General features: G+C 38.8%; 1 protein-coding gene across 3 annotated transcripts in view; it reads left to right on the top strand.

Moving 5' to 3' along the window:
- The window catches only part of stx1a (syntaxin 1A (brain)), an 89,261-nt gene that overhangs the window by 15,243 nt on the left and 47,856 nt on the right, over positions 1-26,162 (top strand). For all 3 annotated transcript variants that reach the window (XM_051957764.1, XM_022207143.2, XM_022207144.2), the window contains exons 2-3: positions 7,063-7,140; positions 15,533-15,632. In XM_051957764.1, the coding sequence (XP_051813724.1) occupies positions 7,063-7,140; positions 15,533-15,632 (178 nt within the window). The remainder of the gene's footprint in view (positions 1-7,062; positions 7,141-15,532; positions 15,633-26,162) is intronic.

The raw sequence follows: 26,162 nt of genomic DNA, 5'->3' as shown, positions 1-26,162 counted from the left end.
TTGGACAGATTTCTCTTCTGCAGATGCCATTTTGAGGTTCAATTCTGGATTATTTTCACTGTCGATTATTTTCTTGATTAATCAATAAGTTGTTCAGTGAAGCATGTTGATTGGTGTTTCCAAAAGCCCAAGAATAAATCTTCCAGTGTCTTTTTTTTTGTCCAAAGATATTCTGTTTACTGTCGCAAAGGATGGAAGAAACCTTGAAATAGTCAATTGTAGGAAGCTGGAATCAGAGAATAACTCCTTTTGTTTCTTAACACATTATCAGAACCAATTAACCAGCCATCAAAATAATGTGAGATTCATGTTAATAGCTTCAGCTCTTTTCTAGACTTTTTGAGTAACGATTTCCGTTAAACTACATTACCTCCAGTGGAATCCTAACATTCAGGTTTAGTTTAATTCATACCAGTTCTAACTGACACAATTGTCCTTTTTCCTCATTCTCCAGCTGCTCATGCTATGTTACAAGACTGATTCTCCCAAATTGCAAAATATTTTTTTTCCACTTACCTACAGATTTGATCTGAGTTGCTCAGGTTTTTAGATAGACCATGAATTTAGCACGATCAGACTTACAACTGACAGCAGAGCCAGAGATAATACGTCTTCAATGAGAACACTTGGTGCCTGCTTTACCCACAGTGCAACTCAGCCATTGACAGTTATATTGGTTGTTATGCCAGTAGTAACTGATACTAAATCTCATTCTCGACTTGCCATTGTTTTGGGATTGCAGCATACATCTCAGAAGCAAAGTTTGCCTGCATGATGTGATGCACCAGAAGCAGCCTGAGAATATGTGTTTTGCAATTTTGATGAACTGACCCTTTAAGATTAGAGTTAGGTTGAAGCTAATGCCGTGATCACTTTATACGTAGACAGTGGAGATGGAAGAGACTTGAGAGTGTTTAGATCATCTGGTAATTCAAGGCAGTTTCTTTTTGTTCCTGTTATATTGCAGGTTACTGTGGGCTCCATTTTCACTGGGCTGTGAGTCTAGGTTTTTATCTTGTGAAGACAAATCACAAGTTGGAAAGTGGTATTTAGAGTAAGTCGTGAAGACTTTGCAGTCTGTGTTACGTATCATGTTAGTGAAGGTTTACACAGTTGAAGAGTTATGTGTGTAGCGACCTGAGCTTGAAGCATCACTCAGTCCTGCCTCCTTCATGAACCATAAGGGTGTGCACATGCTGTGAGAGCAACACAGCTCCACAAATGGAGCATAGAAACACCGACATTTCAGGCTTTATTGTTGACATGTTTGCATTTGTGTACTGTAGAATGTGTAAATAAATAATAAAAGGCTTGTGCGTGTGTTTGTGTGTGAGCGAGCGCACATCCATAATGAATGTTACCTCCCTGTATTAAACCTCAGTATTCCACTGTGCGGCTGACACAGATTTTTATGAGTCATTTCTAATGGGACTGCAGGAAGCTGCTTGAATTGGCTGTAATACAAAGATGCAGGAAACAGGTCTGCTTTAATATGGAAACACAAAAGGACAATAAAGTACTGCCCACACGGGTTTCCATCTCTACTTGAACTGTCTCTTACTGCTCTTCTCGAGCTCATTTTCACATAAAACCTTGAAGAGAGTCTGAGTGCGTGCAGACTTGCGAGCATATTTTATTCCCATCCTCTCCGTTTAATCTGACTGCTTCCACATCAACACGACGACTCTGCGTCTCTACGGCTTCTTATTGCACATGCTGTCACACTTTCCCAGCTCTCAGTAATTGTTTAGTTGCCCTGCTTCTCCTCCTCCTCTTTTTACCTTGCTGATATCACTCTGTTGCTCCAGCACTATATTCCTCCTCCTGTGTACACTGGATGTGCAGGGACCTTTGTCTTTATGGATAGACTTCCTGATGGCACGGAGCCTGGGACAACTCTCTAATCTAATAAAGAGTGTAATCAGGCCACTACGCCACAGCTGTGGTGTTTCACCTGAGTGTGAGCCCCAGAGACAGAGTGCGCTGAAGGGTTGTGGTCGGATCGTATGTAGAGCTCGTTCTCTCTGTTTGCCGTCTGCTGTGTGTTATTAGTGCATCAGCTGTAGTCCGTTTGTGTGTCCGGCTTCAGAGCATCTGTTGTGTGTGGACGGTCCAATCTGTAGGCTGAGTCAAGAGTGCAGCACTAAAGGCGGCCTCTTTGTGGCTCAGTGGGAGCTTCAGATCTGAGTGGGAGGTGGAGGTTTGGGGCGCACCGCTCAGTCTTCTTCCCTCCTGACCACTCAAAGCGAAACCAGACCAAAGCCCTCAGCTCACTGCAGGAGATACAGCATCTCTCTGTGGAGGCTGAACACTCTCAGAGCCTATTCTGACTCCCTCCTCGTCCTCCGCTCCCTCCCGCTGCTATTTTTCCCTGCTTCTGAAAGTCTGCAGTTCCACAAATTAACATCAGTGCAGCATCAAACCTTTAGTTAGTAATTGCACGATTTTATTCCACACCAAGAAAATGACTGCAACACTGTACCGACTACTGGAATAACAGTTGAGCGCATTACAGAGGATCTCTCAAATCGGGGGATTCGATGTTTCGGATAGAAATATTTTACTTTCCAAATGTTGTCTGATGAATTTTTGTTATGGTGAATATAAACCCTACAGAGAACATCAAACAACACGGTTTTTGTTGGATTAAATATAGCTTGAGTGGGTTTAGATCACATTAGCCTGATCACAGTGCCTCTGAATCTCTCCCACTTAGATTTGTGCCAGTTGCCTCGGCATCTTTCGCTAAAGTCTGTCTTCTCAGGCGTTTTTCTCAGGAACTGCTTCCTCTTACTCCATTTTTATCGCTATTTCCTTGCTTTTCCTCTCTAAAGAGACAATTCTTACAGTTGATCATCATTCTCAGGTTCCTTTTAACACAAGTCACGTGTCACATTTTTATCGTTTAGAGCCTTCATTTCGTAGCACGTTCACTGAAGTCGGTTTTATTGGATGTTTTTCACCATTCACCAAAAACATCCTCACAGGCTTGGTTTTCAGAAGTTCAGGAGATGCTTTATCCTTTTTATCTTGCAGAAAGAAAGCTCTGAAAATTGGAACTGTATTTTTAAGAAGCGCTTAAGAATTTTGAACAACCTTATTTCCAAAATTTGTGAAAATTTGATCAGTGTGTTTAAAGAACTGAAATTGCTTCTGTAAATAGGAAAAATCTTGGGAGTATTTTCTATATCTTGAAACAAGATGATGCTAAATGACTGTGTTTTATTAAATAAAAACAATAAATTAACAGAGTATTATTTAAAAAAATGTTAACTATCAAATACAAATATTGACCTTAAAATCCATGTTATCAGATTTTAAACTAAAAGGAAATTTCCAAAAATTTAAATGAGGAGTAGGATGATATTGATATATCTGTCATTTTTGTGGGATTTCTAATTTCAGGACGAACTTTAAATGCAACACTTTCTTGGAAAAAGTCTGCTTGTGTGCTGCTCACGCCACACCTTCTATGTAGTTGTGAGGCCTTATGGACCTTATTCACAGCACGCTTGACATCACTTAATCACATAATAGGAGAAGGACAGGTGTGCTTTATTCAGGCGTTTCAGTAAGACGTGACACTGTGACCTTGTACCAGCATGCACAATAACAGGACCGTGAAACTGCAGCAGTAAAATGGAACTCAGCCGTCATTTATTGTGCCATTCAATAGCTGCTTTTGCTACCATCAAACTGCAAGTTACAATCTGTATTGATGCAGAGATGACCTGGTTTTATTTATCATTAAAGCCAAAAGTAGTTTCCATTCAGCTTTTGCCTTTTTGTTGTAGTTCTCCATTTTTTGTTTGGGTTAAAAACTTCAAAATCAAACCATCATTGTACAGAACTTCTTCAGAGCCACTTGTTAGAGTCACAAACATCATCAGCTATTTGCAGATCTGCATCTTTCTGAGCCAATGGTGACATATTAAACAGTTGAAGAGAAATCCAAACACAGTGTCTTATTCCTGCTGTTGAAAATTGCTCGTCTACCTCGTTTGATGCAAAGCTTGCCTCTGCTTCCTGCCTCATGGTGCCTGTAATGCTTTCACATTAGTGTCTTTGTCTGGATGAACTTGGCCGACTGCCCATTCATGAGTTGCAGAAAAATAATATCTTCATATGCCTCCGTGCAGTTTTTAAATATTTATTGAACTTAATGGTTTAACCCCCTGAACCCCAAGCAGATTCTGGATGTTTTTGGCTCCAGTCTAGTTTCAACTAACTGCGGGTTCATTTTTCACAGCAGTATCAAGTCATGTGCCTCTATGGAAACAGCACAACCATGGCTCGATGTAGAGAGAATTCAAAATGTCTTCTTTGCAGTGTAATAGCTAAAATGCCAGATTTTTTAAAATAAAAATAAGAAAGCTGAATTTCTTTGATTATTGTTTTTTTTTTTAGACAAAATTCCCCTAATTTTTTGTCACTTGTCTGGGCTCACTAATGGCTTCACAGTTGGGCTGAGATGAACACAATTCTTTGTTTTTTAAGCAATCTGTTTATTTTTAATGAGACATGTAGAATTGGATTTTGTTCTCTTATTCATGTAGCACTCATAATATCTACGATTTCCTCTATGCCCTCTAGAGCTGCAAGAATGACTCGATGAACCCATTAGTTGTAAACTACTGAACTAATGTGAAACTAGTTTGATAATCAGTTCACCCGTTTGGATCATTTTTTAGGGGAAAAAGGCAAAACTATGATTCCAGCTGCTTAAATGTGAATATTTTCTGGTTTCTTTGCTCCTTTTATGACGGTAAACTGAATATCTTTGAGGTTGTTTTAGAAACTAGACATTTGAGAACTTTATCTGGTAAACACTGATTAACATTTTTTTTTTACCATTTCATAGACCAAAAAACTAATCAATCAATCCACAGTGTCAAGAAAATCATATTATTTTAGATAAACAAAGCTTCAGGGATTTTTTTGCCTTTTGTTTAGTGAAAATTTTAACAGAAATTTTAAAGGAAGGTTGGCCTGAGATTTGAACCATCTGTTCAGGGGAAAAAAAATCCTAATTTTCATGCACACTGCTCATATTATGCATGACTCAAGACTCTTTCCCTGCTGTTTGGAACTTTTGTGACAAGAAAAAGGAGTCTTTTGCAGGCAGGGGAAGATGGAACACTGCAGTCTGACTTCACAACGGTGATAAGCAAATGGATCTCATAGTGGGGAACTGAATTAGTCTGATAGTGGCTGGATGAATGAGATCCCTGATAATGCGGCGTAATGACTGATATGTGATTAGACATAAGCATGTGTTTCAGCATGAATCTATGGGTAGACGGTAGAAAGTTTGAGAAGTTTGAATTTGTTTTTCAGTGGAGATATATTTTTGTCAGACATCTACGGGCACCAAACAGACTTTAAAGGCCTAATGAGTAATTTTTATAACCGTGTAAATCGGCTTAGAATTAGGAATGAAATCATTCTGCTGCAACAGAGAAAATGTGCTTTTTCCCCTAAGTGTTGGCAATTTTGTGAGTAAGAGTCGATTCCACACTTGTGGTTTTCTTTGATACTGAAGTCTCCTAATTGTTTGGCTTCTATAGTCTGCTTTTAAAGGAATAGTTGGGCACTTTGAGATGTGCTTTTTCTTGCTTTTGTTTGGATTGTGTTAATTAGAGAACTTCAGTGGTGCTGGTAAGGGCTTGTTGGTATCTGTAGTTGGAGTCAGGACGACTGCTTTCCCCTGTTTTTAGTCTTTACACTCTGATATAAATAGATAGATAGACAGATCGATAGATACTTTATTCATCCCTTTGGGAGATCCGGGCGCTCACACACGTTACATAAAAGAATATGAAGGAAGCAATGTACAAAAGAACATGCAATAAATGTGCAAATCGTTCTGGTTAAAGAAATGCAAATATGTACAAAAAATGCTAGTGTTTCCAAAAAACTGAAAATTTTGTTGGTATTGAGAACATTCTCCAATTTTGCTTATCTATCTGTCTATCTATCTGTCTGTCTGTCTGTCTGTCTGTCTGTCTGTCTGTCTGTCTGTCTGTCTCTTTGTCTCTCTCTTTCTCTGAATTAGAAAATGGAACTGTTACTGGCTATAGTCTGTATACGATACAGATGTCAGAATGATATCAAAATATTTAAACTGAAGTCTGTATGTGCCTGTGTAGGTACATGGGCACGTGTGTGAAGGTAACCTTGCCAGCAAGTTGATTTCTCGCGATATTTGTGAGTTCACAAATCTCTCAAGAAACCATCTTGCTCCGCTCCCGCACTCACTGTTCGGACAGAGCCAAGTTGGCACGGACCAATCACGCAGCGGTATTCGTGTGTGGGGCGGGATATCCGGGTGTGAAGACGACACCAAGCGCCAGTAGATCAAAACAAACATGGCAACGGAGGACAACGATCGTGTAGATGCTGCTATTAAGTCAGTTTTAGCTGAATCTCCTATCGCTTCTTTGAAGGAAGAACAACGAGAGGCGCTTTGCGTATTTCTGGATGGTAAAGATGTTTGTGCTTTTTTACCTACGGGTTTTGGTAAGAGTTTAATCTACCAATTGGCTCGGCTCGTTGTGAAGATCCCGCGATTGGCTAAAAACAAACCTGTCAGAGGTGGGACATACTGTTGCATTGTCCAATCCATGCCTCTTTCCTCCGAACGGATTTACATGGAGCGGTCCCAAATTGATATTGTGGAGTACTATCAAGTACTACACAATTATTAATCTGGCTATTGCCAGGTTAGTGTGAAGGTAGAAATGTGCAAATGTCAAGGTTTTTTTCTGCCTTTACGTTCTAATTCAATAATATCTTGCTAATCACTCAACCTGTGGTTCTAATTACAAGTGTCATTAAGTGCTCCTTGTTTCTAATCAACTGATGGGTGGAGAGGTGGGGAGAGTGTTGATACTGCTCTCTTTAGCCTTGAATTGTGCAACAACAATCTTACATGGTCCAATACAGTTGTCACCAAGGTTTCCATTAAAAGTAATTCTGGTTTCATTTGATTGTTAGATGATCATGTTTGTCATTTCGAGGTGTTTCAAATAACCCCTGATTGTGTTTGTGTGTTTTGTACAGGGGAAGGAGACGACAGAGGAGGAGGATGAAGTCGCTGTGGGGATGGACAAAGGTTTCATGGATGAATTCTTTGAGCAGGTTTGTTCTTCTCACACTCACGATCTGTCCTTCTTTGTCCCTGTCAGTCACTGCTCTCCATTCATGCATCAGCAGGTTTATAGTGGGCTAATAATTTGCCATCTTAAATTAAAATCCAGGTCATTTGCTCCACTACAGTCTGCCTGGGTATCATTCCTCTGCTGATACTGAATCTAATCGTGCTGCTTTTTCCAATCAATTTCATGCCGTTTGTCTTCACTGGAGAACATTGCTATGATTTATAACTATTGATGTTGTTGCTGGTGTGGCATGGATCGTTGTGCATTTTATTTCATTTGAAAAGGCCTCTATTGATTCAACACGTCCAGCTCTGACTAACAGCACTGGTCATTTTGCTTTTTTCTCCCCCCCGAGCCTTTTTGCTTGTACATGACTGACAGTGCATACAAGCCTGTGTGTGACTGCTTCTGTGCATGCATTTGGGAGTGTTTTTTCCTGTACATGCTGTGTACATGTGCTGGGAACACAAACTGAACATCATCATGGCTCTCAGAGATGGGGGAGGGCATTTCAGTGTAGCACCGGGTGACGTCTCCTCCCCAGAGAGATGGAGGCCCGCTGTGAATCATCAGTCATATGGAGCCAGCCTGACTTTACTCTGTGACATCTTTCGCTGTGAGTAAAGTGGCCTCTGTAATGCCTTTTTAATGGACCTGGTCTCCCACAGTGATTGGTTTAAAAGTAAAAATCGGGGTAATTCAGGTTAAGTAAGAAAAAGGCAAGGGAAACTTCGCATCTCCTGTATAATCCATATTTATCATCACTTATTTTGTCTCTTGTCTGCCGGCGCTGCTTCATTTTTCACATTTTATGAGCCTGCGCCTTCATTTTCAAAAAGCACCTGTGTGTATCGATTTATGTACACAGTGGGCTTTATCTTTGAAGTATTTAAATCAACATTGCAAATGCTACTACAAAGATGGGTCGTGTGAGGTTGAACGCCATTTAGCAGCATTCGTGAGAGTTATGAAAGAGGCCAACTCTTTGATATGGGAGTTTTCAAAGCAACATCCGACAACAAACACATCACCAGAGAAGCAAAACCATCTGTGACTGACCTGTAGGGGCATAAATCAAACCTTTCTTTATAGATGTTAAATAAATCAAGAGAAATGGTCTTAAAAATGCTGACATATAGAAAATAGGAAAGAACTACAAGAAATGATGGATATATTGTTTATAACACTCTTTATATAGCATAAATCTGATGGCTGTTGGTGTGCAACTAATTTTAAATTCAAATGTTTCGTACACCTTAAATCATATATAACTGAGACCTGTAATTCAAGCAACTGGGCAGCGTGTAAATAGATGTGGTGCTCATTTGTGGTGCACTGCTCTGCTTACATGCAACTATAACCACCGCCTGCTGCTCAGCTGTTTAAGTCCTCCACCCTCCTGCATTAGCATTTAGATTTCTCCATTCAGCGTAACTACTTGTACATTAAAATGCACACTCTGCCGGATGTCTGTGAGCTCAGAGACAAAATCTGACATATCAGAGCATTATTTGGAGAATGTGATCATTGCTTTGATGAACGTTCTGCCTATATAGTTTCATAAAACCCACAGTTTTAGCAGAGTTTGTAACCATCAGATCATACTGGTCAGTAAAACAGGCCTGCAAAGCTTCATCTGAGCTGCTTGTGTCCACAGTCTTATTCTCAACTCGAAACTTGTAACCAGAGCTGAAGGAAGAAATGCAGTTTAACCAGTGAACTGAGCTTATCTTCGATCTGTCTGCTATAATGGTGTTTATGATGGAGGGTGGTGTTAGTGCAGGCAGAGTGCTGAAGTCGTGCTTGTATTCCCTGATTGGCATCATCAACCTCTGAACTCCAAGCAGTTTCTGTTTTTTTACTCACATTTTTACTCACTGGCCTCATTTTTTCCTTCAACATAAAGTCCTGCACCTTTAAGGAAGTGATGTAACATTGACTACAAATACAGAGAGTCATTTGTACAGTATGACAAAGTTACACAGCCTTAAATCATTTTTAAAAAACACACAAAAGTTTCACTACTTATTCTACAAAAATGGGGGGAATATGAATCAACATGTACAGTGTTTTTGGAAAAATTGTTCTCTCTACATTCTAGTTTTCCTACTTACATTTGTCTCCATACTTATCTCCTATCTGCTCCGTGTAGTTCTGTGTAGTGTAGTCACTAATGGCATTACAGTTATGTTGAAAAGTGCAGATTTGTAATTTCTTTTTACAGAATCTATGTAAATCAAATGTTTATTGGCTAGTTTTTTAAATTATGTGTAGAATAATATGCATAATTAGTTTAAAAAACCTTCAGAAAGTTGAAAATCCATCATTTCTTACTGTTTTTACAGTTTCTGGCTCTGATAAATTGTATGTTTTGGCATTTCTCAAAGTAATAACATGCCTTTCAAATCTGCTGGTGGGTTTTGGAGTTCAGAGTTAAGGAGAATGCATGTGTTTATCTGGAAAATTCAGTTGCCCCTCATGGATTCTGTGTAGCTGTTTGCTAGAAATAGTTATCTCCATGATATAAACGTCTCAAAGGGAGCAGCTGTTTATCGCTTGTGATTACGACTCCATCGCAGTTTAGCAGTCAAAGTTTATTTTAATTTTTCATTGCACATGAGAGGTCCAAGTCCAAAAAAAAAAAAAACGCCATCTGAATTTACTGAATTTAGATGCGATGGCATCCCAGTGTCACCAAACTGGCAGTTTCCCAGCGTTCTGCTCATCGACGTCCAAAAACAGGAGGTGACAGTACATCCTTTTACAAGTTCAGCTTCCACATGCTCGATTTCATGCTCCAAATGTTTTAAAATTTTGTATCTGTAACAGTAAAGACTTCACTTTTATTCATGCGCTGTATATTCTAGCATCCAGATCTGCAATAATGTAAGTTTTTAAAAGGATTTCCTTTCTTTTGAAGTGTAAAAAGTAGTTTTTTGTTTTTCAGCACCCAGTGCTGGATTTCCCAAATCTGAGGTTTGACAATCAGGACGTGGGAAAATCCAGACTATGGCTTTAGATACTCTATGATTATGGGATGTTTGAGATCTGAGGGAACACTGCAGCCTCCAGTCACTTCTCTCACATTTGTCTCCGCTCATTTCTGTTCTGCCGCTGCCTCTCGCCTCTGACAGACTGAATGTATCCACGTTATAGAGACGTAGCTCTCTTCATCTGTCTGTGATTTTCGTCTGTTACATCTGTCTCAAGTGCGAAAGTGAAGTGAGCTGAGTTTGGCTGAAATGTGTCAGGATCAACAGAGAGCAGACTGACACTGAGCTGGAAGAATGAGGGACACTGACAGAGACGGATTTAGAAATGGAGGCGACTTGGAGAAGTTGGACATAAGACGAGAGACGAGGAGCGAGTAATAACATGGCGGTGGAAGATGTAGATAGTGAAGTCAGCAGATTAAGGGAGCAGAGAGAGAGCAGGAGGGATCGGACTCTCACCCTGACTGGGTGTGTTAATTAAGCTTTCAGTGGTGGTCTGGAGGGGCAGCAGACAGTGGAGGGACCCCTGCAGCCCTCTTCGCTCACACATTACAACCATGAGTGTGGATCTACACTTTATGTGTTTGTGGCATTTGTGTCAACATACATGTGGTTGTTTTTGGTTTTGCACCAGCTGGTATCTCCCTGTGTGCATGTGTGACAAGGCTGCATTTCATCATTGTCGAAAGGTCTCACGAATAAAAACCAAAACCAACAATAAATTATCCTTTTGACATCGACGGCAGTGTCTCTTAGCCTGATGTGCTCATAGCTTCAACAGGAATTGCTTTGTCATGCAGGCTACAAAGAGTGAAAGTGTAAATTTTTCATCAAATCACTAAATTCTACAATAATCTGGCATACACAGTACAGAATCAAAAATTGGAATGGCTAAGTTAGCTAACAGTATCTGTCTAAAGAAATATTACACTTATTATTAGTAATTTTGAAACATCGCTGATGACATGGTTAAATAAAAATACATACAAGTAATGTGAATAATATTACGTTCTTGCATGTTTTGTCCATCTGAGAGCTGCTTTATATGAATTTGCTTTGTCTAGTAAGCCCTTGAACCAGGCCGTGCATGAATGACATGGCATAAAAAAATCTCTACTTTTACATTTAGGTCACATTTTCTTTTTTTTTTTTAAATGTCCTATGTAGTGTTTTTCTCCCAGGCCATTATATTAGCAAAGCAATTTGAACAAAAACAGCACAGACCAAAACCCACAGAAGTTTTTCGTAATATTGCTGATTTTCTTCTGTGCGACTTTAGCAATACTTGGCATATCGATGGCAGCTGTAGTGAAGTCTTTACCTTCTGCTGTTTTTTCAACAACAGCCAGTGTGTGTGTGCATTTGTGTGCAATATGTGCTGCTTAGATGAGGCTTTGATCTGCTGTAACAATGAGGATATTTAAGCAGCAGCACTTAAATGTATTGATGTACTCTCCTGCACAAAGATTGAAACCTGCCATTATTCTGAAATTCATTTTTATGTACATGATCAAGTTTGTTATGATGCAATGGACACTTTTTATTAGTATGTAGTAAACAAGGCCGATATTTTAAAAACACTGTATTCATATTACCCTTTTGTTTGGGCTTAAAGTGTGTATATTTCAAAATTTGTTGTGAAGAAAAATGTGAATTTGCCCTTTAACCCCTTGACACCCGAATGTATTTGCAATTAAATTTTAAAATTTTTTTGTGTGTTTTTGCATTCCAACTGATACTAAAATAAGTGGAGATTGTTAATTTATCTATTACATGTAGATCATAGATATATTATAACAGATATACAATAAGTAGGTCCCACTCCGATAGATCCTACGAGAAACCAGTGCTTGCAAAAGGTTCCGCGGTACGTATTGAATATGCACAAACTGACATTAGGGGAAAGGATACACTATCTCAGCTGCAGTCTGAGTGAAAGTAGTATGGTGCAAATTTGCGGCAAGGGGTTAAATAGAGATCATTTTAATAAATTATAAATTTAAAAAAATCTACTTCTGGGATTTCTCAAAGCAGCCCCTTCCTTAATTACTTGTCAAAATATGAGTTTCCTGTTAGCTTCATTACTTTGGTCGGGACTTTTCTTACATTGTGTAACGAGGCTTTTTTCATGTCCCTGAAATCCTTCACCTGATGATGCAAGAATGAAGTGAGTAAAAGCAAGAAAGACTCGGTGTGACCTCAAGCCCTCTGATCATTCTCCTTAGTGGATAAAAATTTGACTTTTATGTCAGAACAACTTAAATTAGATGACAACTTTGGGAAATTGCAAAAATATTCTTTAGAACTCTATTACCGGCTCTGGGATTTGACTGATTACCTGGACAGGAAGATCCACAGTTAAAGAAGCCATAAGATTAGTAAAACTGTACGTGTGTGAATTTATTTTGTTGGTTTTTTTTGCGTGGATTTGAGGTTCTCAGCATTGTCTAATATTGGTGTTTTCTCCCACACCAATAAAATTTGCCTGAGAGCTGAAAAACACAGTGTGACTCACTAATATAGGACTTCTGAAGCAAGACGCTTTGAAGTGGTTTCATTTTCTGCTCACTTACCGTCTTTTTCACTTCTTTCTTTCTCACTGTCTTACAGTTTTAACTAAGTGATCTCTCAACACCTATTTTACTCTTATTTAACTCTGTTTTCACCTCACTGTGCCTACTTTAGTGTCTGGTCTCTCCCCTGAGGTCTTATACAGCCAATTATGTTGTTATTTAAAAAACTGATCCAATCGGTAGTTAATTAAAGAGATAATTGGAGAATAATGACCGAGGCTGAGGGAAGGGGCGCTTAGGAATGCAGCAGAGCAGTGAGAAGTGATGTTTGAAAGGTGGACTGCAAATGGAAAAGACAAGGAAATGCGCCAGGAAATGACTACTGCTGTGGAGGAGAACGAACGGAGAGCCGGTAGCAGGAGGCAGGTAGCAGAGCAGGTGTACAAGGAGGAGAAAATGATCAGCAGTATGACAGACTGAGATGAAAGTAGAGATTGATGAGGTCTCTGACAGATGTGACCTGCTGCTCGTCCAGCTGTTGCCACAATCCAGAGGCAGCACAGCTGGTCGTGACGCAGCAGAGAGGAGGAGGGAGGTGATTGGTCAGAATGTCATACCTGCATATTTGTGACAGATGATGCAGAGTCCAGAGGAGGGTATGAGTGTACCGCACTTTCAGGGTTAGTTTCCGTTAACGCATTTAATGATATGATTTGTTTATTGTCTTTTGAAACCCTCCTCATGTCTGTCAGCTCAGTATGAATCTCCAGACAGCATCTGATTAGCAAGCTTAGCATAAAGAAGGAAAAACAGCTAGCTGGCTCTGACCAAAGATAAAAACAAAACAAAAAAACAATTAGCAGCATGTCCACTTCACTCATTTGTTTAATATGTACATTTAAGGACCGAAGTGTACAAGCAAGGCGGATTTCCTAAACTTTGCAGAAGTTGGTTTCCAGTCATTGTGTTCAACAGAAATGAGGACATCTTTGTGCAGAATCCCCTAAATATCAACTGATTTCTAACTGCATCAGTGATTGTTTTAATTTTTCATTGACAAGTAGAGTGTGTCGCCTTAAAAGCATTCAAAAACAAATACTTAAGAAAGACAATGCAACAGTTCAATGCAACAAAAGTAAATACACCTGTGATCATTAGAACAAAGCTTAGAACAGACAAGATTTAAATTCAGTCTAACTGCTTGTATGTAATTGTAAAATGACCTATGAACTTTAGAGCTTTATCAGGTTTGTACCAACATGCTGTGTCTGTCTACATCCTGCTCCATATGGAAAAGGTTTGCCAGACAGACCAACTCAAAAACAGGCAAAACACAGCCGCAACAATAATTGGGAGGTACAGAACGAGCCACGGTACCACTAATCAGAGCCACAGTGCTCGTCCTCCTAAAAATGAAACCACAGACGGTGGAAAGCAGCCTGAGGAATATTAAAAGCACATTCTTTGGTCAGATTAGACCAAGCCGAGTTTGCTCGATTCAGATGAGGTCCAATATGTTTGGCATGACTGTGGCCAGGACTACCACAGTGAATTCATAGTTCCATCAGTGAAGCATGGAGGCGGGAGTGTGATGATATGGAGCTGCATGAATACAAAAGGTGTTGAGGAGATGACATTTATAGATGACTCCCAGTCTACAGAAGCTTGGCAGAAGAGACATATTCCATCATGAAAACAATCCAAATCACACTGCCAAAATCCCACAAGAGTTTCTGAAGGAGAAAACAGTAAAAACTTGGACCTGTTGAAGTATGTCACCTGATGTGAATCTAATAGAACACTTTGGGGGTATGTTAATAAGAAAGATAAAGCAACCTAACCTGTTCAGCACTGAGAATTTGAAAATAAATGTCTTTGAAGAATGAAAGAACATCGATTTGGTATTATTCATGCCAAAGAGGACTGAATCTGTGTTTAAAAATAAGGTATACATACATGATAAAGGGAAATATATATTAGATCTAAAATTCAATAATGAAAGATACTGACTTTTGTTGTTTTAGTTCATACTGTGGAGCCTGTATTTTTTATATGACAAATCACAACTGATTTTAAACTGTTTTTAATTTTTTTTACAGGACCAAATAGTCTACTGTTCAACTTCTGGATAATTCCACATTTAAACTAGAAAAGCACTCAGAGTGCAGACCTCTGCCAAGGATAGAGAGGAAAACAGGAAACCCATGCAGTAAAGGATCATGAGCTGGAATCAAACCTCTGTCTCTGACACAGTTCTGTTTACGAATCACCTTCTTAACCAGTTGAGCTATCTGGACACCTTGCTCCAATTTGTTGGATGACATACTAACCTATGATGTTTTTGTCCTATTTTGGATCACATACTAAAACATACTAAAAAATTCAAAGTGATCCAGAATCCAGGATCCTTTCCGGATTGCCACCAAAATAAAATCAGCTCTTCCTCTTACCATAGTCTACATCCCCTCAAAATTTCATCTGAATCTGCCAAGGCGTTTTTGAGTTATTTTGCTAACAGACAGACAGACAGACACAAACGCCGGGTGTCACATAACCTCCTTGGCGGAGGTAATTATTTTGCACATGGGGTGTACTGATCTCTTGTATACTGTAGTCCACACATCACACACATACGTGTGCTCCGATGTTTGCAAAGTCACAGAGAAATGAAGATCAAGGCTTGATAAACATGAAAAACGTCCTTGTATCTCTGTCTCCTTCCACAAAAATCGGCTTCTCTCTGCTTTCAATCTGCCCCTAATATGATAATTACATCTTCAGTTCAGCTTCTGTCAGGCTAATCATTGTTGCTTCCCGCCTCAGTACTGAGCAGATCCTAAAGGTCTCTTTCTCTCTCTGTCGGCAGGTGGAAGAGATCCGGGGTTTTATCGAGTCTCTGGCAGAGAAAGTTGAAGAGGTGAAGAGGAAGCATAGCGCTATCCTCGCCTCGCCAAACCCCGATGAAAGTAAGGCTGCTTGTCTTTTCTGCTTTTTCTTGTTCAATTCATTCAAGCACAATTCTCTCAGGGTGAAATGCCGGGACCTTCACAACATCTGGCTTGACAGTATTCTGATTGTAACAGGACTTAAGTAACTCAGGAGTTCACGTAGTCTTGCAGTGGTTTTCTCTGATTTACCAGCTGCATTTGTATAGTCTGGTTCAAAAATACTGTATAGGTGGGTGACATTACAGGAAACTTTGGCTCGTGGAACTACTGGTTCTCAGTTTACAGTGCTTAACACCACTTCATTCACAAGCTGAGAAGACTCTGCTATCAATATTAGCACCAGGTGGTGTCCAAAGAAACTACAGTGAGCAAATATAGTGCTTTGCTAATTTCCCAGTAAAATCTTATTTCAACTTTCTCTGCTGAAGTAATCTGAGCTTATCAAAAGTCCTTGCAATGTTTTTTCCCTTAACAAAGGTCTTAATTTACCCCAAATTTATGGGAAATCTGTCTCTGAGCTGAACTGAACTATGAAGTAGAAAGCATTCTGCAATATTGTGACTGACAAGCTATAGACTGTGGGTATAAGTCTGACATTGGGAGCGTATTTCTCATAGCCTTCTCCACCTTTCTGCTATCTGAGTGTTACCGTTTTTGAAATTCCCTTTGTTTTGGGAAGCAACAACAATGACCTCTAAGCAGCAACCTTCATGCTGAAAGTTGCAAGTTTTGATGAAGATTAAGACCATGTAAGTTGGCAATCCTGCGTGGTTTTTTCAGCAAATAGTTGTAAAGCTCTACAAAAGAATGTTTACATCATTTGCCGTCTGACATGGCTGTTTGTGCATGTTTGTACACTGGCTGTGGAAAAGATTTCATCTTCCAGGTATGTTCCGCCACAACAAATAACCCCTTCCCCAACACTTGCAATATTTTACAAGCTCGTCATCACTGCATCCTTTGCCGCATAAAACATTTGGGTTTTGTTTAAGGAAGTACAAAGAAGCAAGAGCGCTTTTTGATGGGTCTAGACTAGCCAGACTGTTCTTCACTGTGGATGCAGCACTGTCGAGACAGGTCTGACTATGCTGCGCTAATACTCCAACATCATTATCAACACACTAAATGAGGGAATATTCTGTAGAAAATGGTGACTATCCCTCCAGTGAAGTCCAATAGACTTGTCGAATCTATGTCATGGAGCAGGGCGGTTGTTCTAAAGGCCTAACAACCTGGCTAAGTCCTCTAATGTTGATTTTTCCTCTAATTTGTCACTCAGGTGTTTTTAATGGGGATGATTCATCATGAAGTAATAGATTAATTCAATCAGGGGACGTGACATCATCCAGGCCGAGTCTGACCCTTTAGCACAAGCCTATCACTGATTAATGATGAACATTAATGTTTAATTCTGCAGTGACTCAGTAATGAGTAAGAGAGGCTCTTAATGGAAAGTAGAAAGAGAAAAAAAGCCAGAAGTCACAGTTTCATATGCTGTCTAATGTACTGCGGCAGCAAAAGCCTGATAATAGTGTCAAATTCCGCTAAACAAAAGGAAGAGAAATGACTCCATTGTTTTAAAGAAGTTGAAGAGATGAAGAACAGTTTGTCAGTGAAGCAAATAGTCTTCTAGAGGACTTTACAGATGCTTAGAGCTGTCATCGTCACCCATCAGTCCCCTACGTCCTTTTTGGGCATTTATGCTCTCTGAGGGAAATTTCTTACACTCTTGTTTGTCCATTTTTCTACAATTTTCTGCTGTCCCTGTCCATCACTCCACTCTTTAGTCCTGTCTTTACCTCTTCAGCTTCTGTTAACACCATCTGCCACATTTCTCGGGTTCTCTCTCTTCCCATCGGCCGCTCTCTACTTTGCTTTTGTTCAGTGTGTGCTGGATATCACAATCCATCTTTCGTCCTGTCTTTCTGCTCCCCCCATCTCTCACACCTCTTCCTCTCTCATTTATGTCAAGGCATTGATCGAGAACCCTGCTCTCACAAGGGGGATGTAACTCACACCAGTAATACCCCCCCAATCCCTTTTCCTCCCCCTTACCTCCCACCTACCTGAAAAAGCATTGATCTGCTTGCAGCGGCGGGCATCAGATGAGCCCTTTAACTAGCCAGAGTGTGCAGATGACACACAGATCAGAGCGGCGACGAGGCAAGATGTTGCATTTAAGATACAAATTCTCCCACAGGTCATCTCATTTCTGACTGAAATCAATTCTCAGTGTGTGTCCCCACCTGATAAATTTTTAAAAAATGCACATCAGTCAGCAGCTGATGTACAGTAAATGTCACGGCTGTTCATTACGGGAAGGTCATCCTGTTCTTTGCTGTCTGCATGTTGCATTGTGGCCACTGACTAAAAGAACGTGTGTAATACATTTAGGAAGCTAGTCTTTCTTCTGTAAATCAAAATCATATAGGAGCCAGTGTGGAATACAGTTTGTTTAGAAACACAGCTCTGACTAGATTACGTTTCTGTATTTTAAAAAGCACCGCAGTGAAAAGTTCATATTTAACGTGGACCCACAAAGGTCACTATCAGCGTTTTTCATTACCTTTCCTGACAATATCCGCTCCAGGCAACAAAAGCATGATTAATGTTTTTATGGTTATGGCTAGACAAGGTTGTTTTGCTTATGAACTTAAAATAGCAATAAAAAACAAGACACAAAGTCGATAGCCACACTGTTAGCTCTGCAGATATTGGCATCTTAATACTGCATATCAGCATGTTAGCATTAACTTATTAGCACTGTTGTGACTAATGACAGGAATGCCATTCATTCTGCTGGTTTATGATCAGAAAACAAATCATTAGACAAGCTGAAATGTTGACCTGATGATGACATGAAATGCCAACAAAGTAATTCTTCCTGATTTGAACATGATTGTTTTACTGGATTTTATAGACCTCCATCATCCAACAGTTGTTAGGGTTTCCTCCAAAGTGACCAGTGTGTGCGCTGAGACTTCCCACCTACAGATGAGTGATGAATTAAAGCAAACACCTGAGTTCTTGACTACCACAGAGAGGGGATCTGGTGGCTCTGTTACACTGTGGGGGGCATTTTTTGGGTGTCTCTTTTAGAGGGAAGAGTCACTGCAGATCAATGCAAAGTTGTTCAGAGTGATCGTCTTTATCCTGTGATGAAACATTTCTATCCTGATGAAATGGAAGTGTTCTGATCTAGGATGATAATGACCCCATTTACAGGGCGGTAGGGGTCTCTGAACAGTTTGATGAGTTTGAAAATGATGTGAATCATATGTTGTGGCCTCTACAGTCACCAGGTGTCAGCTCAAATGAACACCAATGGGAGAGTTTAGGTCGAAGCGTTAGACAGCACCATCATCAAACCACCAAATGACGAAATATTTCCTCGAGTGAAATGTACAAAATGAACAGTTTTAAACTGTTTAACTGTAATTTAAAAAAAAAACTAATTAATGTTGTTTCACCGATTTATATATTTTGTTCAGTTACAAATAATACTTGTACAATTTACACAGGAACAAGACAGAAAAAAGTATTAATTTACATTTTATCTTTCAAAAAAATATCCAAAATTGGAAATAATGTCCATATCAAAAATCTGCATTTTTCGAAATGATTATTCTTTTGATTTTTTTTTATATTTTTGGATTTTTTACAGAATTTGGCCTTAAAATTACCACAAAAATATAATTTTTTAGAAAGATTTCATATAATTAGAACTGAAAAATGGTAGCAAATTTTTTTTCCCAAACTGCTGTTTCACAGATTTTCACAATTTTGTTAAATTACAAATAACTCACATGAAAGAAGACAGGAAGGAGCCAGAAAAAACTTACTCATTTACCTGTTACTGTAAATCACACTGCCAAAAACTACAAGCTATGTCCACATTAACAATCTGTATTTTTAGAAAAGGTTATTTGTTTATTTCAACATTTGAACATAACATTTCCACAAAAACATTATTATTTTAATGATATTTGAAATAAAAATTATGTGTATTAAAGACCGTAAGATCATTTTTTTAACTGTTATTTTTTCAGATTTTCCCAGTTTTGTTAAATTCCATATACCGTAATATCTGGTAAAATGCATGAAATCACAGAAAAATTATTAATTTACACATTGACTGTTTTAAAACTATTAAAACTGTAAATATTCTCTGCATCAAAAAAATATTATAATAAATAGTATTTGTTATTCTACAATGTGTGAAAGCAAAATTACTCTGTTTTACTTTATTTAAATCAGCTAAAAATATTATTATTTTACAGATATTCTATCAAGTTTTCACCATTTTAATGGATTTTTTTTTACAGTATAGGGTTCCTGTGAATTATAGAAATATACCAAAGACACACTGAAGCTGTTCTGGTGACATGTAGCTGCCCAGCACCTTATTAAGACACATCATGTTGGTTTTTCCTTTCATTTTACACCCATCTACTTGTGATGTGTTTTTCTTCCTGCATGTGTCTCTTTCTGTCTCTTTCTCTCTTTCTGCTGCATTTCTCACATTTGGTGCTTCATCTTGTACTGCAGTGTGTCGTCAAAACTAATTGCACATTGGCATTTTAATGTGAAATCTACTTTGAATCTTGAATTCATTAGAATGCTATTTGAATGTTGCTTCCATGAATAGCCAAAACAGTCTTTTGTGTTTTCTATATGCGCTAGTGTATAGAAAATCCTTATTTCTGCTTTCTCATATTCCACTCATTTTATAGCTTCTTCAGTCTGGATTTTGACATTACGTACTCCTTGCTGATATGCTTTGATTTTCTCGCCTGTGGTGAAGGAAGTATGTTCTGCTTCTGCTAGAGCTTCAGAGGTGGTTCCTCCTACCAAATCAAACTCCATCTTCTTCTTTATGACTAATAAGTCTCCTTTTCTTTTCCCCTTCTAGTTTCCCATCTAATTCCTCCACTCTTCATTTGTTCTCCCACATGAAAACACATATAGATATTACGTAAATAGGTGCTACGACTTGTGCGTGACAAAGAGAGCGGGGGTGATACCAGCATCATTTGTTTTCTCTCCAGTTTACAGATAGAGATGGTAATGGAGGAGTAGTGGGAAACCACAATGTGATTTGTTGCTCTGTGTTTTTTTTTAGTAAAATCCTTTTACAACCCTGCGTAGCATCGTGAAGCAGAAAACCTCCTGTTTCTGTCACGGTTTATCAGTCTCATAATCACATCACATCTCCCCTGCCGCCACCCACCTGGCCGGTCTCACGACCCCGAAACCCTCCACGTCTTCTGCTGGCTGTGCTTTTGTGTTTGCTGACTGAGATGCTTCCCGGTGATCTCCACAGGGTTAATTCCAGCCCACATGCGGAGCCCCTATTAATATGCAGACGCATCCCAACAAACACACACTGTGTAATGTTACCTTCGCCCCTATGTTGCACGTTGTCCCATAACACTGTTTATCCACCTCCCTAAATGAAGCATAGCAAATGTACACCAGGGAATTGCAATGTACCGCTGTGTTTTTTTGGATGTAAGTGTTTGTGTCGCAGCATGTAGTAGTAACAGTAGTTTGCACAACGATGATAGATTAGGTAATCATCAGATCATAATGTGCATTGAACCTTTGTTCCTCATGAGCACATTCCTCTAATGCAGGAAGGGGAGACGCAAATGCATTTTTATATTTAGAAACATGATTGAATTCACATTTTATGTCTGATAATTGCATTATTTGTTTTAGTTTTTTAGTATTGTTTGTTGGCCCTGCGCAACGCTGCGTCTCATTATTTTGATCAGTGAGACAGAACTTGAAAGATTTTATAATAAAAGGTCAAAGGTCAGTGATGATTGTTTTTCTGAAAGCAGCATCTGAGACTTTAACACTCAGCTACTTTCAGGACGGTTTGAGGTTTATATGCTGTTAAACACAGTTTTTCTCAAATAGTGTGGGTATTAAAACCTTGAGGTGAACTCGTTTAGCCAACAGTAGAGTACTGCCATGTTGGAAAATAAGTCTTTGTGATATTGTGAGGTATTTTTCTTTGTAGCTATTAGTCAAATAGCGGCTTCCAGAAATGAGGACAGTTTGCAGTATTATATACATATCAACTCTCTGTTTCTGTAGTCTAGTAACTGTCACTGCTTTCCCTCCTTTTTCTTTTGTGGAAGTTAGATCATCATCAAATACACTGTTAAAAAAATGCAGTGAACAGATGGTAGCAAGAGATGTAGTAATAATAAATAGTACATTTATAAATAAAAGTTACTATGTGTACCACTAATACAGTGTAAAGCTGTTACTTAACAGTCAGAGCTCTTCCCTTCCAAGGTAATTATTGTATTTTAATGAAAAATAATTGTAATAAAACTTGAAAAAATACTGAAAACACTGGTTGCCACCTTGAAATGACAGACACATGTAAAAGTTTACAGATTACCACCTGAGGAATACTAGAAAAATACTACAAATATATTAGAACTTGAACTGGAAATAGGAAAATATTCTGTAATTTAGCATGATACAATCCCTTTAATACAGATTTGGTTGCACAGATACCAAAAAAAAATTCAAAGCTTAATTAAAAAAAAAAAAAAAGATTCTTTCTGGATTTTATTTATATTTATGGCCTGTTTTTTGTGGTGAAAATGGAAATGAATACTTTATTTGGAAGATTTAACAATGTATTTTGCGTAATTCAACAAAACAAGGTAAATGTGTAAAGGAATAGTTGATTGTTAAAAATGTCACAGTCTGAAATGTTTAAATAGTGAAGTTTTTTTTCTTAGCTGAATCAGTTGAACTTATTGTTATGAGCTGTGATAAAGTGGATGCTTCCATTTATTCCTCTGATCAATTTATCATGATCTTCAAGTTTTAGTTACGTCAAATATATCTGCCAGATGTTCACATTTGTTTTCCTTAGGAGATGACTGTAGATGTTTATAGCAGACCTTTAAATTAGTTTAGTGTTTGTTTAAGTGTTGTCATCAGTGCACAAATTGAGTGCTTTGTTAAGTTTATATCTGGTTAACTTTGACACTTGGATAAAGTACAAAGCGTTTGTTTGGTTTCCTTCTATTTTCTGCTGCTAAGGCCTACAACACTGGAATAAAAATACTCATCAAGTTTTTGCATCTTGACATAGTTCTCCATCTCTTTTCTGAGTAGGAGTGCAATTTTAGGAGCTGGATATTAAATCTTTAGAAGAAGCTAAAATACAGCATGAAGGAAAAAAAAGCATTTTCTACGTTTAGCCCGATTTTTCATATTTCTGTTTTTCACTTTATGTTCGCAATGAGCAGGAAATCAACAATAGCTTCCTGTGGAGTCGGAAGTAATGCTGTCAAGGGGGTCATAAGGGGCCATTGTCCTCCACTTAAATCTTACTTTTCACTTCTGTGGCCACCACAAGTTGGTTTCATCACCTGAAACTCCAGTGTCCAACTTTCAGTGAATGCAGCAATGAGTACAAGTGAAGGCACTCTTTCAAAATGACCACCAATCGGTTGTGCATTCATCCATAAACATGTCAGAGTGCAAAATGCAACATGTAATGAGAATCCAAAGAATATTTTTCCTTAGCTATGATAGAGACTTAGTTTTTAACAAGTTTCTACACTGAAACAGCATCATAAAACTCCTGGAATGGTTATGGTTGCGGTTTTTGTGCGACACTTTCAAGATTTTCAGTGGACATCATTATAAAACATTTCTGGCGGTACCACTGAATATGTGGTACACCCTGCTCCAGTCACAAGAAAATTGGTATCTATAGACAATTTTAAGGGTTTATTATGCTTAAAAAGAACAAATTTGTGCCAAAATGTCCCTTCCCTTGAGGAAGTTCAGATGCCCAGAATGAAACATTCATGTGAAAAGAGGCTAAAATGTCGGATACTTTAAATCTCTGCAACACTGGGAAATTGAGAATTGTAAAAGCTGTGAGGCACGCACGAGCCCAGAACAGTCAGAAGAAGATTTTATCAAATACTGTTAGGAGATACAGCAAGCACTTTGTTTAATATGTACCGAGGCCGATAAAGTGTTTGGATTCTGAGAGGAAACCTGAGCAGAGATCATGCACCAAGATGAAAAAGATTGATCCCACTGCACTTAATGCGCCTTCCTCATTTGTACATTAAACCGTCTGAGACAAGCAGCTTGGTGTAAGGTCTCGTTGTGCCGCTACGCTGGTAAACAAATTTAAGTGTAGAGGTGACCTGTGACTTTGCAAACACATTAGAAAGTAAAGTTTAAATGAATGCAAAACTAACAGAACACCAATGGAAAGGATTTAAATTTGCATTCCCTATCAGATCACAAACATAAAACTCTCACAAATGAACATAAACAAACTAATCTATTTGGTCCATTTAAACGTCGTCTGTGACTTGGTTTGCCCCAAAGCCAAGTCACACTAATGGGGGACAGGTAAACTCTGAAATTAAATGAGGTTAAACGGTCATATGGGTGGCACAGTTGTTAGCTGCACCTCACCAAACACAAACCCACTTGTCTGCACTTAAATGCGGCGCTACTTCGATCCTGGCCTTTAACACTGATACTTGAGGCTTTATTTAACAACATTTCTCAGTCTGTTTTTCCAACCACTTAATGTTTGCGCCCTCTGACGCCTCAGCCTCCGGTTTCTAAAGAGCACCTTTCCTTTGACTCTTTGAAGTCATCAACTCGCAGCCCTAGAGATGCTTGTTTTAATTGCAGCCTGTAAGTGTTACTATTTCTAGTGTCAGATTTTGGCTGAGTGTGCTCCCACCCTCAGAGCGCTGTTTGCCAAAGCTCCTCCGCCTTCGGCCAAAAATTGAAAGTGTTGTGTAAGTTTTTCTGTATTCTCTTTATTCTTCCTCAGCTGTCTTTTTCTGTGTGCCTCCTTTATCAGTCCCTGTTTCATTTTCTTCTGCATCTCCCTCATAATGTCTGAGCTGATGTGGTGGTGAAGCCACTGAAGACATGGCTTTGTACTGTGAGAAAAATCGAGTCCCCATATGAAAGTGGGGTTAATGCGATGTGGACAGTCGTGTCCAAAGACGAAGGAGACAGTGGAGGTCTAAGCTAGTTAGATAAGCCATTCACGCAGGGATAAATCAGTTTAACTGCCCTCTGTCCTCTTTGACTCTGGAGCCAGCAGTCAGCAAGGGCAAGCAGAGTTACCGCTCTGATGTAGATTACAATGTGTAAAGTGTTGGGAGGCAGAAGGAGGTTTCAAAGTGGCAGTAAACCTGCTTGGAAGATGTTGTCAAACAAAGAGAAGTTGTTAGAGAGAAGGAGAGTTTGTTAAAAGAGAGTTGATGAGGGTTTGTTCTCTGTGGTTGTTGGATCCATGTACTGTTTCACTTGCAGCTGAGAGTGCGTGAGGCTAAGTTCTAAGGTTAAAGACTTGCTTGATGAATGTGGGTTATCATGTTCATGGCATGATCATAGATCATCCAGCCTGCATTAAACTTTGGTTAACCTCAGTCTCAAAGACGGGCATGATGCGGTTTGTAATAATCCTCAGCTTATGTGTTGTTTAAAAGAATGATGGCTTTGTTAGGCTGTCAATGAAAGAATTAAATGTGATGCATCAGAGTGAGGGAATCAGAGATTTTACTTTTTTAGTATTGATTCTTCTTTCTAGTCAAAACCTGCTTGGCTTGAAGATTTGGTGCGTTGTGTATCAGCTGATGTCGCCTCGAGCTGCTCGCCTGAAGCAGAGATAAGAAACAGGCTGCAGGGCTCCAACAGCTGCTTAAAGAAGAAGAAGTGTCACATTTCTTGCAGGCTTTTCTAGAACCAAGAAAACATTATGCAACTGGTTACACATGCTGTTGCACTCCCCAACTACTGTAAATAGACTCTGACTTTAATTTATTATATTGTCTTGCCCTGTTACTGGGCGACAGTGTTGCTGTCCACTTACTTAGTTTTGAGTTTTTTATGTGTTTTTTGTTCTGTCAAAACTTGTTCTAAAGACATGCTGTGCAACATTGCTGGAAATGAAGCTCTAAGGAGATATTAATAGTGTTGCATTGTGTTTTAAATATGAAAAATGCCACAAATAGTTCAATAGCAAATAAAAAAGAGGTAGAAAGAGGAATAATATCTTTTGCTCCTCTCTCACCTCTGCATAGAAATTTGCAAGAAGAAGTAGAAACTTAATTATGAGGTGCAGGGAGAAGAGGCTTCTTATCTTATCTTACCATCTAACATTCAATTTAGACTGGAGCTGCAGTGTTTGATCAGTAACTTGACAATTACTAAATGAATCATAATCACCATTTTTCATAATCAATTAGATTGGTCCAGTATTTTTTTTTAAAGAAAATTAGTCAAAATTCTTTGATTTCAGCTTCTTAAATTTAAATTTTTTACTGTTTCTTTATTCCTCTATGACATCTTTGGGTTGTGGACAAAACAGAACGTTTGAGGATGTCGTCTTTGAAAAGCACCATTACCATTTTATGATGCTTCTTCGACCAGACTGATTGATTATTTGATAAACTGATTGACAGAATAATTGTTCGTTGCAGCATTAGTTTGGACAGAACGTATAAAAGTCCATTTAAAAGT

The sequence above is a fragment of the Acanthochromis polyacanthus genome, chromosome 13, assembly GCF_021347895.1.
Source record: "Acanthochromis polyacanthus isolate Apoly-LR-REF ecotype Palm Island chromosome 13, KAUST_Apoly_ChrSc, whole genome shotgun sequence".
Lineage (NCBI taxonomy): Eukaryota > Metazoa > Chordata > Actinopteri > Pomacentridae > Acanthochromis > Acanthochromis polyacanthus.
Note: the sequence above shows the minus strand (reverse complement) of the source record. Positions and strands in the feature narration are given on the sequence as shown.